The sequence below is a fragment of the Lithobates pipiens genome, unplaced genomic scaffold, assembly GCF_037356315.1.
Source record: "Lithobates pipiens isolate NorthernLeopardFrog02 unplaced genomic scaffold, aLitPip1_a1.2 Scaffold_19, whole genome shotgun sequence".
NCBI classification, from domain to species: Eukaryota; Metazoa; Chordata; class Amphibia; order Anura; family Ranidae; genus Lithobates; species Lithobates pipiens.
Window position 1 is genome coordinate 393,173,414 of NW_027507764.1, and position 12,723 is coordinate 393,186,136.

At 41.7% G+C, this 12,723-nt stretch overlaps 1 protein-coding gene across 1 annotated transcript in view; it reads right to left on the reverse strand.

Annotated features, from left to right (window-relative positions):
• The window catches only part of DOK6 (docking protein 6), an 812,960-nt gene that overhangs the window by 124,001 nt on the left and 676,236 nt on the right, over positions 1–12,723 (reverse strand). The window contains exon 8 of the mRNA XM_077492381.1: positions 1,178–1,251. Coding sequence (XP_077348507.1) covers positions 1,178–1,251 — 74 coding nt within the window. The remainder of the gene's footprint in view (positions 1–1,177; positions 1,252–12,723) is intronic.

Sequence of the window (12,723 nt, forward strand, 5' to 3'; positions counted from 1 at the left end):
AGTACGTGTAGTTATTTTTAGATACAGGTGGTCCCTGAGGTACAAAAAACATAGGGTCTGTAGGTTTGTTATTAAGCTGAATATGTTTGTAAGTCGGAACAGGTAAATTTTTTAAGTGTAGCTCCAGCCACAAAAAAACATTTTTTTAAGCTTTTTGGATAGCATAGGGAAGGGTCAACACCCCTGTAATGTTTGTTTTGCTGTCTGTGCCCCTGTTCAGGAGATATTACCTCACTTTCTGTCCCAATGACAATTGGATTTTGAAAATTTTGGGTTGTTGTGGAAACCTTGGCGATGAAGCATCAGTGGAAGTACCTTTTTCCCATAATAACTCCTACAGGAGTGATTTTTCCTTCCTAGGGGTAGATTTCCTCCCACTTCCTGTTGTCTCCCTCCGTTTGGAAGTAGGAATCTTTTGTAAGTCAGATGTTTGTAACTAGGGGTATTTGATATATATTATTGGGTACAATGATACTGTACAAATTTAGCTAGATGAACAGGATTCAAATATACGGCAAGCAGAAATGTTGCAAGTGAAAAAAGGAACAAAAGAAACTCTCCTGCTACTTGCCGACGGTACATTTACCTTATTACTTTGACTGGAATCTATTTGATGCAGCCGATTGCTAGGCAGGAAGTCATGTGAGGGCAAGATAGCCCCTACTCAGCTCTATGCCCTTGGAGGACCAGAGCAACCTCCGATGTCAGTTCTGGTTCTCGGGCTTAAAGAGATGATTTTTTTTAACCAAAGATTGGAAGATTTTCCCCCTTAATGACCAGGCCATTTTTTGTGATACAGCACTGCAACGCATCATTATAATGTTATCTAATAGTATGGAAGGCGGCCTATGCGTGGAACACTCAAACCAGTGTTCCACGCATAGGCCCCCTTCCCTATATTTTTTTCTATACCAAATATATGAGGATGAGGATACCATATATATATATTACTTTCTGCTAAATTAGGCACATTCATTGATTATCTTATCTAATAGTATGTTAATGAAATGTATAGCATAATTATTGGTCTTTATTAATTTGACCCAATATGTGGAAGGTAATTACTGGTATCCAAATAATTTAATGATTAGTAAAGGGTAGGTTTCAAACAATAGTTTAAATTGAGCTTTTTTCCTAAATAAAACAATTTTACATGTATATATATGTACATATGTACCTGCATCCCTGGCTTGATGTCATCAGTCCTTGACCAAGAAACCAAGAAATCTGAAGCATCCCCCATCAGACATCCTAATGGCAGTAAATAAAATTGTTACAGTTGAAAAAGACTTGATAATCAAGACCATTACCTACTTCATTATTGACTAGGCTTTCCTAAAATATTATACATACCCCACCATAATGGATTGAAAGTTTAATAACAATTTTAAAATTATTTTAAAACTAATTTCCTTTAATATGTAGATGGTTCATAACCTATTCTTTTTAAAAATATTATTTTTGTGCTAGATAAAATATATACAAACAAACAAGAATTTGTAAAGAGACAACTTGTAAAAAAATAAAAACATTTAAATGTGTTTAAAAGAATTAGGGAGGAAGACAAAAAAAAATCAATGTTTAATGTTTAATAACTTTTAAGTTTATTTTTTAATATAGCTGAGAAAAATATTGCAACAGTCTTCATTATACCTTGATAGAGACATTAGTCAGAAATGTTTTTCTACTGCACAATTACTTTGTTTGTTTGTTATTATTGTTAGTGATTTTATGTTAGTTGGAACATTCCTAATACATTTTAATATAATTAAATGATTGTTATCACCACTGATGTTGTTAAAATTACCACATTAATTATTTTTTTGTCAAACATGAATAAGAAAAAAGAAAGATGAGAGGGTGCTAGTTACATCACAACCATTCTGTATTATAGTACTAGGCAGGAATAGAGTATAGTCATTCATCTGACTTGATCATGGCATCATCACATTATAAATATCATTACAACATGATATACTCAATAAACCAGGTCATGTAAAACATGTACTGTGAAAACGAAAATCAAACAGCAAAGTAGTACATTTACATTTTACGCCCTGAAGAACAGGACAACAATCACAAAAGTTAAAGTATAACGAAAGGCAACTTTTTTAGTTTTGGATAGAGTGGAGAGCGATTAGAGCACTTGTCAGTTTTTATTGAAGTCTGTGTCCCTATTAAGGAGATTCACCCCCTCTTTTGGTTCTGTTCACAGTTATCATTGAAAGGGAAAGGAAAATAAAATTAAAAATTTTGGCTTGTCCCCAGAAAAGTAATAGAGGGAAAATCTTCCAATGGGGACATTAGTTCTGATGACCTGGGAGTCCCCAAAAAATTCCCTCAATTTTCAGGGATTTTCTCTAACTTCCTGTTTAGCTTTGGCATGGGACATAAAGTGAAATCTCCCCAATGGGACATGGATGGAGAAAAAAAATCTGACAGGGGTTATCATCCCCCCCCCCCCCCCTTAAGCCTAGCACATACTGCTATTTTTTTCTTCATTCAACCCAGTGGGCTGAATGAAAAAAAAACTGACAGTTCAGGTCAGAGCCACCATACTAACAATCCAAAGTTAGTACAGAAATCTCCCCTGCTGTTCTATTCAGTTCTTATAGGGGATGGCCTTCCCGCCAAAACACTCCAGTTAGCACTCTCAGCCATTGGCTGAGAGAGCTGAACGAGAGACGGTCGGCAGACCTATTTTGGTCATGCCCCTTCGAACAACTGGCTTCTGTCAGACTGGCTGCAGTAGACATTACCCGAATAGTGCTTGACATTCGGCCCATGTGTGCGGGGCTTTACTCTATCCAAAATAAAAAAAACACTTTTGCCTATAGTTCTACATTAACCATGATGTCCATATTTATTAAAAATGTCCAGTGTACAGCTTGTATACTCTGTCAACAGCTATTTAGTGAATATACAGTAGCTACACTAGAAGTGCTTGCGTTTATTCTTAGGGAGCCAACACCTTTTTCTGAATAAAAATGTTGCCAGTGGAAATGGGTGAGATGAGGAACCAGTACATAAATAGCTCAGGCACAGTTAAAATAAAGGGTAGGTGGAGATTGTCAAGGAGGGGGGTCTATAAATTGTAAAGTGTGATAAATATTTGCAAGATCAAAAGTAACTTCATAGCACATGCATATGAGATACTTTGATTTAACATGGAAACAGTTTGGTGTTGGCATGTAGCCCAGCTTATTTCATATGCCAGCAAACAGTACCCAGTGTAACTGAGCTGAGATCTTGTTTTTGAGGGGCATTGGATGTACTGGAGAAGCTGGGAGTGCCCTTAAAGACTACCCTGTAATAAAATGGACTGTTTGAAGCTATGCATTATTAATGGACAAATAGCTGTGTGGTAACAAAGACTTTTCTACAATATCCCTGACTTAGACTTGGAGTTATGTCATCACAAAGTATGTGTGTACATTGATAACAGGTTCACTGAGGCTACTGTTATTGACAGACAATGCTGCGCAACCTGTGAGGTTGATTCACGAAAGGCAAATAGCACTATGCAACAGAGTTTTCACCTTGCAAAGAAATGTTCCCTTAAAGTGGTTGTAAACCTCTCTGTGTCACTTGTACCTATTTAGTTAGGCCTATAATAGGGCTTACTTAATAGGTACTGTAAATATCTCCTAAACATGTGCCGTTTAGAAGCTATTTGCTGTACACTGCGTCAGTGATGTCATTGGCACATGCGATGTGAAGAAACGGCCCTCCGTGCAGTTTCTTCACTAGCAAGGGCCGTGACTGACGGCTCCCACGTGCATGCACAGGAGTGATGTCACACGGCTCCAGCCAGTAACAGAGCCGGCCCCATATGGAAGAGGGGCAAAGATGGATGCATCCACCAGCGAGGACAGCGTGGGCTTCATTTACAGGTAAGTGCCATGTAATGAGCTAATACATGATGCAGTATCAGTCTGGTGAAAGGACCAGCTATTTCTTCCCAACAAAAGGTAGATCTCCAACTTTCCAGGGCTGCCTATGTCAACAGTTGATCATTGATGTGCGGTGTAGTTTGCAACTAATATATTTAATCTTTAAGGGAAAAAAATTATCAATAATTGACAACGCATTCCATGAACACACATGGGGAAGTGACATTTGCTGGATAGTTGGAAGATCTGATCTGCTGTATGGTAAACCTGTCAGCACTGCAGGAGGGATCACTGGATTACTGGATCTCTCTTAATAGGAGAACGCGGGATCTGGCATCGTTCCGACAGGGGAGATACATTAGCTGGAGGCAGTCACTAACTGAGACTGGGAGATAAGCCCTTTTAATTGGCTATCTGGTAAGCCTACATCTACTAAGGTGGTGGATACACAATGTTGCACATCATATGAGGAGTTGTCACTGGGTGTTTTATCAATACCAACACATCGGTTTGACTTTAATGGTCGTGGACATTTCCTGTGTTTGTGCATATTGAACTTTATTATTTATACTTTTCTTTTGGGGAGTATATACACCACGGTAAATTGTGGTGTGATATACCCCTTGAATTTTTTGCAAGTGTTAACCATCATAATTTTTTTGTTTGCACATATGTTTCATTTATATATATCATTTATTATAGCGCAGCTCTTTATGTTTTTATTGGTTTCTTTGTGTTGTATATCACTTTGAGTTGCCGCTTTAGATGTTCGCTAAGTAGCACTGTCTTTTTTTGCCATGTTTTTAATATACAATGCATACTAGCCCATTATGCTTTTACTTTGCAGGGAAAAAAAAGAACAAGTAAAACCATCAGGGTTTACTTCCTCTTTAAGCTGGCCAGTTAGAATGATTTTCTTTCCTGCAACCACAGATTGCAGGAAATAAAATCGCTTGATTCTCCCATCAAAACAGTCCCTGTTGATGGAGGAATCCATCCTAGGAGATATTGTGTCCTCCTGGTGAGGGGGGGGGGGGGGACAAAAGGGGAAGCCATACTCTGGCAATAGCCATGGACAATATTCGCATGAAAAATCTGACAGTCTGGTTGTACCCAAGTTGATCAATCAATCGACTTGGGTGCAATCAGCCTGCATATACATGGCTCGAATTTTGGTTGGACCCTGCTGAACAGGCTCAGAACTGAACTGTTTATGGCCTGCTTTAGGTTATTGAATGAAGTGCGGCTCTGCCATCATTTAACAATATCCCAAAAAATATGGTCTTTTTTTTCTGTGCACATGCTTAAGTATTCTTTACAAAGTGAATTTTCATCACATTTACTAAAATAAAGAAAAAATCCCTTTCAAAGTTAACAGCCTATTTGCATTTAGTTAATCAACCCTATTGAGTCTCTTCTTTGGAGAGCAGACTTTTTTTTTTTGCTTAGGGTATTTTTCTGCGCCCATCTATATTCATCCCGAGCAGTGGCGGTGCATCCATAAGGGCGCACGGGTGCCACCCTGTCTCTCCTGCCACCCCCTCTAGCACTAATAGCTAGATTCATGCATTACAGACATCGAGAAGCTGTCCCACTGAGACAGGTGCAGATGGTGAGCTCACAGGGAGCACACTGACAGCATTTGATATGGCCCACTGGTTGTGTTTGTTGGAACACAGTAGGAGCAATTGAAAGGCACAGTGGCGAAAATTGATGGGAACAGTGGGAGCAATTGATGGGCACAGTGGCGGCAATTGATGGCACAGTGGAATGCATTTGTTGGGCACAGTGGCTACGATTGATGGGCACAGTGGCTGCGTTTGATGGGCACAGTGGCTGCGTTTGGTACGCACAGTGGCTGCCTTTAACCTCCCTAGCGGTAATCCCGAGTCTGGCTCGGGTTGGGATTTTAGTATCATAAGCGGTAATCCCGAGCCAGACTCAGGATCGCATCACTGGATACAGGGAGGACACAGGGAGAAGTTACTTACCTTGTCCCCTGGATCCAGCGATGTCCTCTGCGCGTGTGTGATCGAGCTGTCCTCCGCTTGATTCGCACAGTGCCCGAATGCCGCCGAGCTCCATTCCCTGCAACGTTTCGGCGCATGGGAGCGGAGATCGGCGCCAAATTCAAAAAAGTAAAAACACACAAAACACACTGAGTACTGTAATCTTACAGATTACAGTACTGTATAAAAAAATACACACCCCTTTTGTCCCTAGTGGTCTGTCCAGTGCCCTGCATGCACTTTTATATTATAAATACTGTTTTTTCTGCCTGGAATTTGGAGATTGTCCATAGCAACCAAAAAGTGTCCCTTTATGTCAAAAGTGATTTTAGACCAACTAGAAAACAGCGATAATAAATTATAATCACTTGCAGAATTGAGCGATAGCGATTTGTGGGGAAATTCGTCATCAAACACTAAATCTAATGACAGTGACAATTCTGCAAATTAGCAAATTTCAGTGTTTTGGGATTTTACTACATTATTGAATAATTGTTATTATTATTTATTATATTATAAACTTTATCATACCCGGGATGTCTGCTAGACTCTGGTTTACACAGATTTAAGATAGTTATTCCTAAGAATTACAGGACTACAATATAAAATGCCAAATTTTCATGCAAAATAATTGTACCGCTTTCAGCACCTAAAACCAGAACTAATCATACCGCCATGGAGGTTAATGGCACAGTGGCGGATCTTAATGGCAAAGTGACTGCGATTGATGGTACAGTGGCTGTGATTGATGGTACAGGAAGGTAGCAATTGATGTTTTTTTTCAGAATTTTTCAATTTGTTTGCGCTAGGCCCCAAAAAAGAAAATTTGAACACCAGCCGTCACTGTCCCTGAGAAAATGCTAAGCACGCCATTAGCATTTTATATGAGGTTATTAAATAATTAACTAATCTAAATAAACAGCTGAAGAGCATTTTTATTGGGGTATGTGATTTTAACCAGTCCAATCTTAAGACTATTTTACCAAAGTTTTACAAGAATGCGGACATTAAAGGAAAAATACGACATTGGTTCAGATATATACAAATATTCCTGAAGCTTATAGAACCTTTAATTGCCATTTTGGATGGCAAGATCATGAGTCACTGGTTTTGATTCCAGCTAATAACCACAGATTAGTGTAATAGAACCTCAGATAAGTACAGTGTAGACAGAGGAGTCTTTATTATCTCTACAGGACTGCTTTGATACACCACATGGGAGGTTTTTGAACACTCAAACATTCATTATTATTCTGTGGTACTATCACATGTTAAATTTTGCATTTAAGATGAGGTTAAGAAACGGTAGGGGGGCGTGTTTCCCAATCACAAGCCTTGATTTAATAATGAAGTGTGCATGCTGCTTGGAGCTCAGGATGTATCACTAAGGTTAGGGGATAGAAAGATTTAAAAAAAAAAAAAACAAAAAAAAAACTAGGGCTAATTTAGATAGATGCATTCAAATTGCCAAGCTGAAATATAAACAACATGTTGAAGATACTTTTAAGGGGAATGATGTTTGTGATATTTGGCAAGTTATCAAGAATATTACTGATTATAAACACACTGATAATGTTTCTTTGGTCGATGCTTCTTTTCCAGATCAGCTTAATACAAGTTTTGCTCATTTTGAGGATAGTTCTAATAAGGGTACATCAATATCTACACACAATGGCCAACTATTTATTTTGATTGTGTTCCAGGCCATGTAATAAAGGCATCAGCCAAACAGCTTGCTGCAATGTTTAGAGGTATTTTTCATTTACAAACAAATACCAGCACTACTGATGCATACAAAACAATATACAGATAATCCAAATTAAACAGTTTAGCACTGCTGCTGCTACAAAGGTGCTCTATGCCCTCAGAAATGAAATTAATCCAAAATCACAGCGCTGTCCTATGTAAACACCCTCTAAGTGCTACAAATTTATACAATTAATGTTTGATAATCATAACAGGCCCATATAGTGCTCAAGATTCAATAAGGTGCCTAATATATATATTAAGCAGCACTTAAATTTGTAGCACTTAGAGGGTGTTTACATAGGACAGCGCTGTGTATATATATATATATATATATATATATATATATTGTGGCAGCACGCAGGTAAAATCACCTGGTTGTATTCAGGATGGGAAATATGTGTGTCCTAGATTCAGGCTTTATGCAGACTTTTACAATTAGAGGGGAAGAGTTAATGAGCCCAGCTGTAGTAAGTGGGCTCATTAAGGCCTCTACAAAAAACCCCAGCATGCATAGGGAGATGCTCCATCCTGGAACCAGTTTTGTGTGTATAGACTGGGGAGTCTGAGATCTGTTCTGTGCAGTGAGTTAACGCCTGTGTGGCAAACCCCTACAATAGAGACAGGGACTGGGGCAGCACAAGGCTGCACCCAGTTGTTAGACAGGGAGTCTACGTGTGTAGTTAGAGGTCAAGCTGACCAGGATTTATTTTCTTGTTTTATTTTGTTTGGCTGTTATATGTATCACTGGATGTAGCCTAAATAAACTGGATCTTTTGTTTTTTGCACCTACACCGCTGTCTGCTGTGCCTGACTTTGTGTTGTGAACCCATCCAGGGGGTCACACACACCCGCTACCGAGCAAACCCCCTCACAGTTGGTGGAGAATTTTGGCAGTTTTTTTTTTTTTTTTTTGTTAAGGCCAGCATGGAGGAGATACTGAGACAGCTGGCTCTAGCAAATGCAAACCAGCAGCAAACAAATGCAGCTTTACAAAAGAGCCTTGCAGCTCAACAACAAGCCCAGCAGCAGGCAAATGCAAATCAGCAGCAGACAAATGCAACTTTGCAGCAGAGTTTGGAAGCTCAGCAACAAGCCCAGCAGCAGACAAATGCAACTTTGCAGCAGAGTTTGGAAGCTCAGCAACAAGCCCAGCAGCGATCTGAAGCCCGCTTCATAGACCTGTTGCAGAAGCAAGAGCAGAATTTTCAACAGCAAATAGAGACATTGATACAGCAACGTCCGCAGACCAATGAAGCAAGTGGGTACAATAATACCGCAACCTTTGGTGTGAGCCGTTTACTGACAAAAATGACTGGAGAGGATGATCCGGAGGTGTTTTTGACCACATTTGAAAGGACTGCTGAAAGGAAAAAGTGGCCTAAGGAGCAATGGGCTGGACTGGTGGCCCCTCTGTTAACTGGGGAATCGCAGAAAGCTTATTATGACCTAGAGCCTGACCAAGCAAAAGACTGTGGTGCTAAAAGCAGAAATATTGGCACGGCTGGGTGTCACCCTGGCAGTCCGGGCTCAGCGTGTGCATAACTGGACTTTTCAGGTTGGAAAACCTCCCAGGTCTCAAATGTATGATCTCATTCACCTGAGCAGGAAGTGGCTGCAGCCAGAGATTTTGACCGCACCAAACATTGTGGAACGTGTGGTTATGGATCGTTTCCTGAGAGCTCTTCCTACTGCCATCCAAAAATGGGTAAGCCATGGAGACCCAGAAAATGCAGATAAACTTGTGGATCTGGTTGAGAGGTACTTGGCTACAGAGAACTTGACCACCTCTTCCAGGGACTCACGGACTTTCCCCCCTAAGACCAGATCATCCCCAGTGGCGGGTAAGATGACTCCAAGGGGTGAGGGCGGAGAGAGTGAGAGGGTGGGAGTTCTACCTAAGGTCTGGCGGGAGCAGCCCAGGAAGCCCATGCTGCAAGAGGCAGCGAAAAAAATTATTTGCTACCGCTGCCGGCAAGAGGGACATATTGCAGCCAATTGCCCAGTCGTGGATGAGCCTATGCAATGTGACTTTATAAGGGAGAGATGTCAGTCGCTGTTTGCGACAGTTGCATGCACTGCCATTCGGGGACCTGAGAAACATTTATGTAAAATGTGTATTAATGGTAGACATGTTGATGTGTTGCTAGATTCAGGTAGCCTGGTAACATTGATAAAAGCTGAATTAGTTACTACAGAGGTCTCTGGGAAGAACAGGGTGGCTGTTATTTGTGTGCATGGGGACACCCGAGAGTATCCTGTAACTTCAGTGTTTTTTGAGACCCCCAAAGGTAACCTCTCTCATCAGGTGGGGTTAGTGTCTCAGTTACCACATGATGCTATTGTGGGAAGGGATTTTCCAAAATTCTGGGAACTCTGGGATTGTCCTGAGGCCCCCATTGGTGCCCCTATAAACCAGGAAGATGACCAGAATTCCTCTGGGAGTGGTGAGGACTCTCCTAAATTTCCCTTGTCGGTATTGGCGGGGGAAACTCGAGAAACTGGGGAGGAGCCAACATCCTCAGATGAAAACATGCGGTCTATGGAGTTTTCGGATCTTGAGGTTCACAGGGAAAATTTTGCCACAGAACAGTTAAAAGACCCCACCCTAATAAAGGCACGGGAAAATGTGGTGAAAATAGATGGCGAGTTAGTGAACCCAGATAAGACTTGCCCTTATCCTTACTTCACTATGGAAAGGGACCTGCTATATCGAGTGGCTCAAAGGGCAGAAGAAACCATTGAGCAACTTGTAGTGCCCAAACCTTACAGGAAGTTGGTGTTAGAATTGGCTCATGGACACATTCTGGGAGGTCATCTGGGGACAGAGAAAACCAGAGAGAGGGTATTGCAGAGATTCTATTGGCCTGGGGTCATGAAGGAAATAGAAAAGTATTGTTCCTCCTGCCCTGTGTGTCAGAAGTCGGCACCTATGCCACATTTCCGTAACCCACTGGTACCTCTTCCTATCATTGAGGTCCCCTTCGAGAGGATCGCAATGGATTTGGTAGGTCCGATAATGAAGTCTGCTAGGGGGCATCAGTACATTTTGGTTATATTGGACTATGCCACCCGTTATCCGGAAGCAATTCCTCTCCGAAATACCTCGGCCAAAACCATAGCCAAAGAGCTATCCCTTGTTTTTAGCCGCGTGGGTATTTGTAAGGAACTGCTTACGGACCAAGGTACACCCTTTATGTCCCGGGTTATGAAAGAATTATGCAAGTTGTACAAAGTGAAGCAATTGCGTACATCTGTGTATCACCCCCAAACAGATGGGTTGGTTGAAAGATTCAACAAAACCCTAAAACAAATGTTAAAGAAGGTGGTGGATAGAGATGAAAAGAATTGGGATTGTCTAATACCCTATCTGATGTTTGCCATTAGGGAGGTACCCCAATCCTCTACGGGTTTCTCACCCTTCGAGTTGCTCTATGGGAGACACCCAAGAGGGCTGCTGGATATCGACAAGGAAACTTGGGAAAATTAGAGTTCTCCACACAGGAGTGTGATTGAGCATGTCGCCCTGATGCAAGATAGAATTGCACAGGTAATGCCAATTGTAAAGGAACATTTAACCCAAGCGCAGTTAGCACAGCAGAGAGTGTACAACCGTGGGGCCAAGACACGTACTTTTTCCCCGGGGGATAGGGTCTTGGTGCTAGTCCCTACGGTTGAAAGCAAATTTCTGGCCAAATGGCAAGGTCCATATGAAGTAATTGAAAAAATTAGTGAGGTGAACTACAGGGTTAGACAGCCAGGAAGGCGAAAGCCGGAGCAGATCTATAACGTCAATCTGCTGAAAGCCTGGAGGGATAGGGAATCCCTAGTCGCAGAGACTTTGTCACAAGTACAGCCTGATTGCTTAGTTCCTGAGGTTGGAATAGCAGACACCTTATCGAAACCCCAACAACAGGAGGTTAAAGAGTTTGTACTTCGTAACAAAGAGATTTTCTCTGAGCTTCCGGGACAAACATCTGGCGTAGAGCATGATATTATCACCCCGCCAAGAGAAAGGGTAAAACTAAAACCTTATAGAATACCAGAGGCCCGACGGGAGGCAATACGTGGGGAGGTTCAAAGGATGCTGGAATTGGGTGTGATAGAGGAGTCCCAGAGTGACTGGTCCAGTCCTATTGTACTAGTGCCCAAACCTGATGGGAGCTGGCGGTTTTGTAACGATTTTAGACAATTAAATAAAGTTACAAAATTTGACACCTACCCCATGCCACGTATAGATGAGTTGGTTGACCGGCTGGGAACAGCCCGATATATGACAACTCTTGATCTCACCAAAGGGTATTGGCAAATTCCCCTGGCCGAGTCGGTCAAGGAGAAAACTGCGTTTGTAACCCCAGATGGGGCATTCCAATATAAGAGAATGCCGTTTGGGTTACAGAATGCACCGGCAACATTCCAGCGGAAAATGGATAAGATTCTGAGGCCCCATCATAAATATGCTGCAGCTTACCTGGATGATGTGATTATCCATAGCACAGACTGGGTCTCACATTTGCCAAAAGTACAAGCAGTCCTAGACTCTATCCGGGAATCTGGGTTTACGGCCAATCCAAAGAAGTGTACCATTGGACAGGAGGAGGCCAAATATCTTGGGTACACTATTGGGAGGGGGGTGATAAAACCCCAAGTCAATAAAGTCGAGGCCATACAGAGTTGGCCACGTCCCAACAGCAAGAAACAGGTACGAGCCTTTCTGGGAATCGCTGGCTATTATCGACGATTCATTCCCCATTTTGCTTCTCAGGCTGCGCCCCTCACCAACCTGACAAAAGGGAAAGAGTCGGTTATGGTTAAATGGTCCCCAGAGGCTGAGGAAGCATTTCAGTCCTTAAAAACAGCCTTATGTAGCCAGCCAGTGTTGTACTCACCAGACTTCTCTAAGGACTTTGTTGTACAAACTGATGCATCAGACGTTGGGTTAGGAGCAGTGTTATCCCAGGTCTGGAACGGGGAAGAGCACCCAGTCATTTACCTCAGCAGGAAGTTGAAGTCCCATGAGGTAAATTACTCCACGATTGAGAAGGAATGTTTAGCAGTGAAGTGGGCTCTAGATT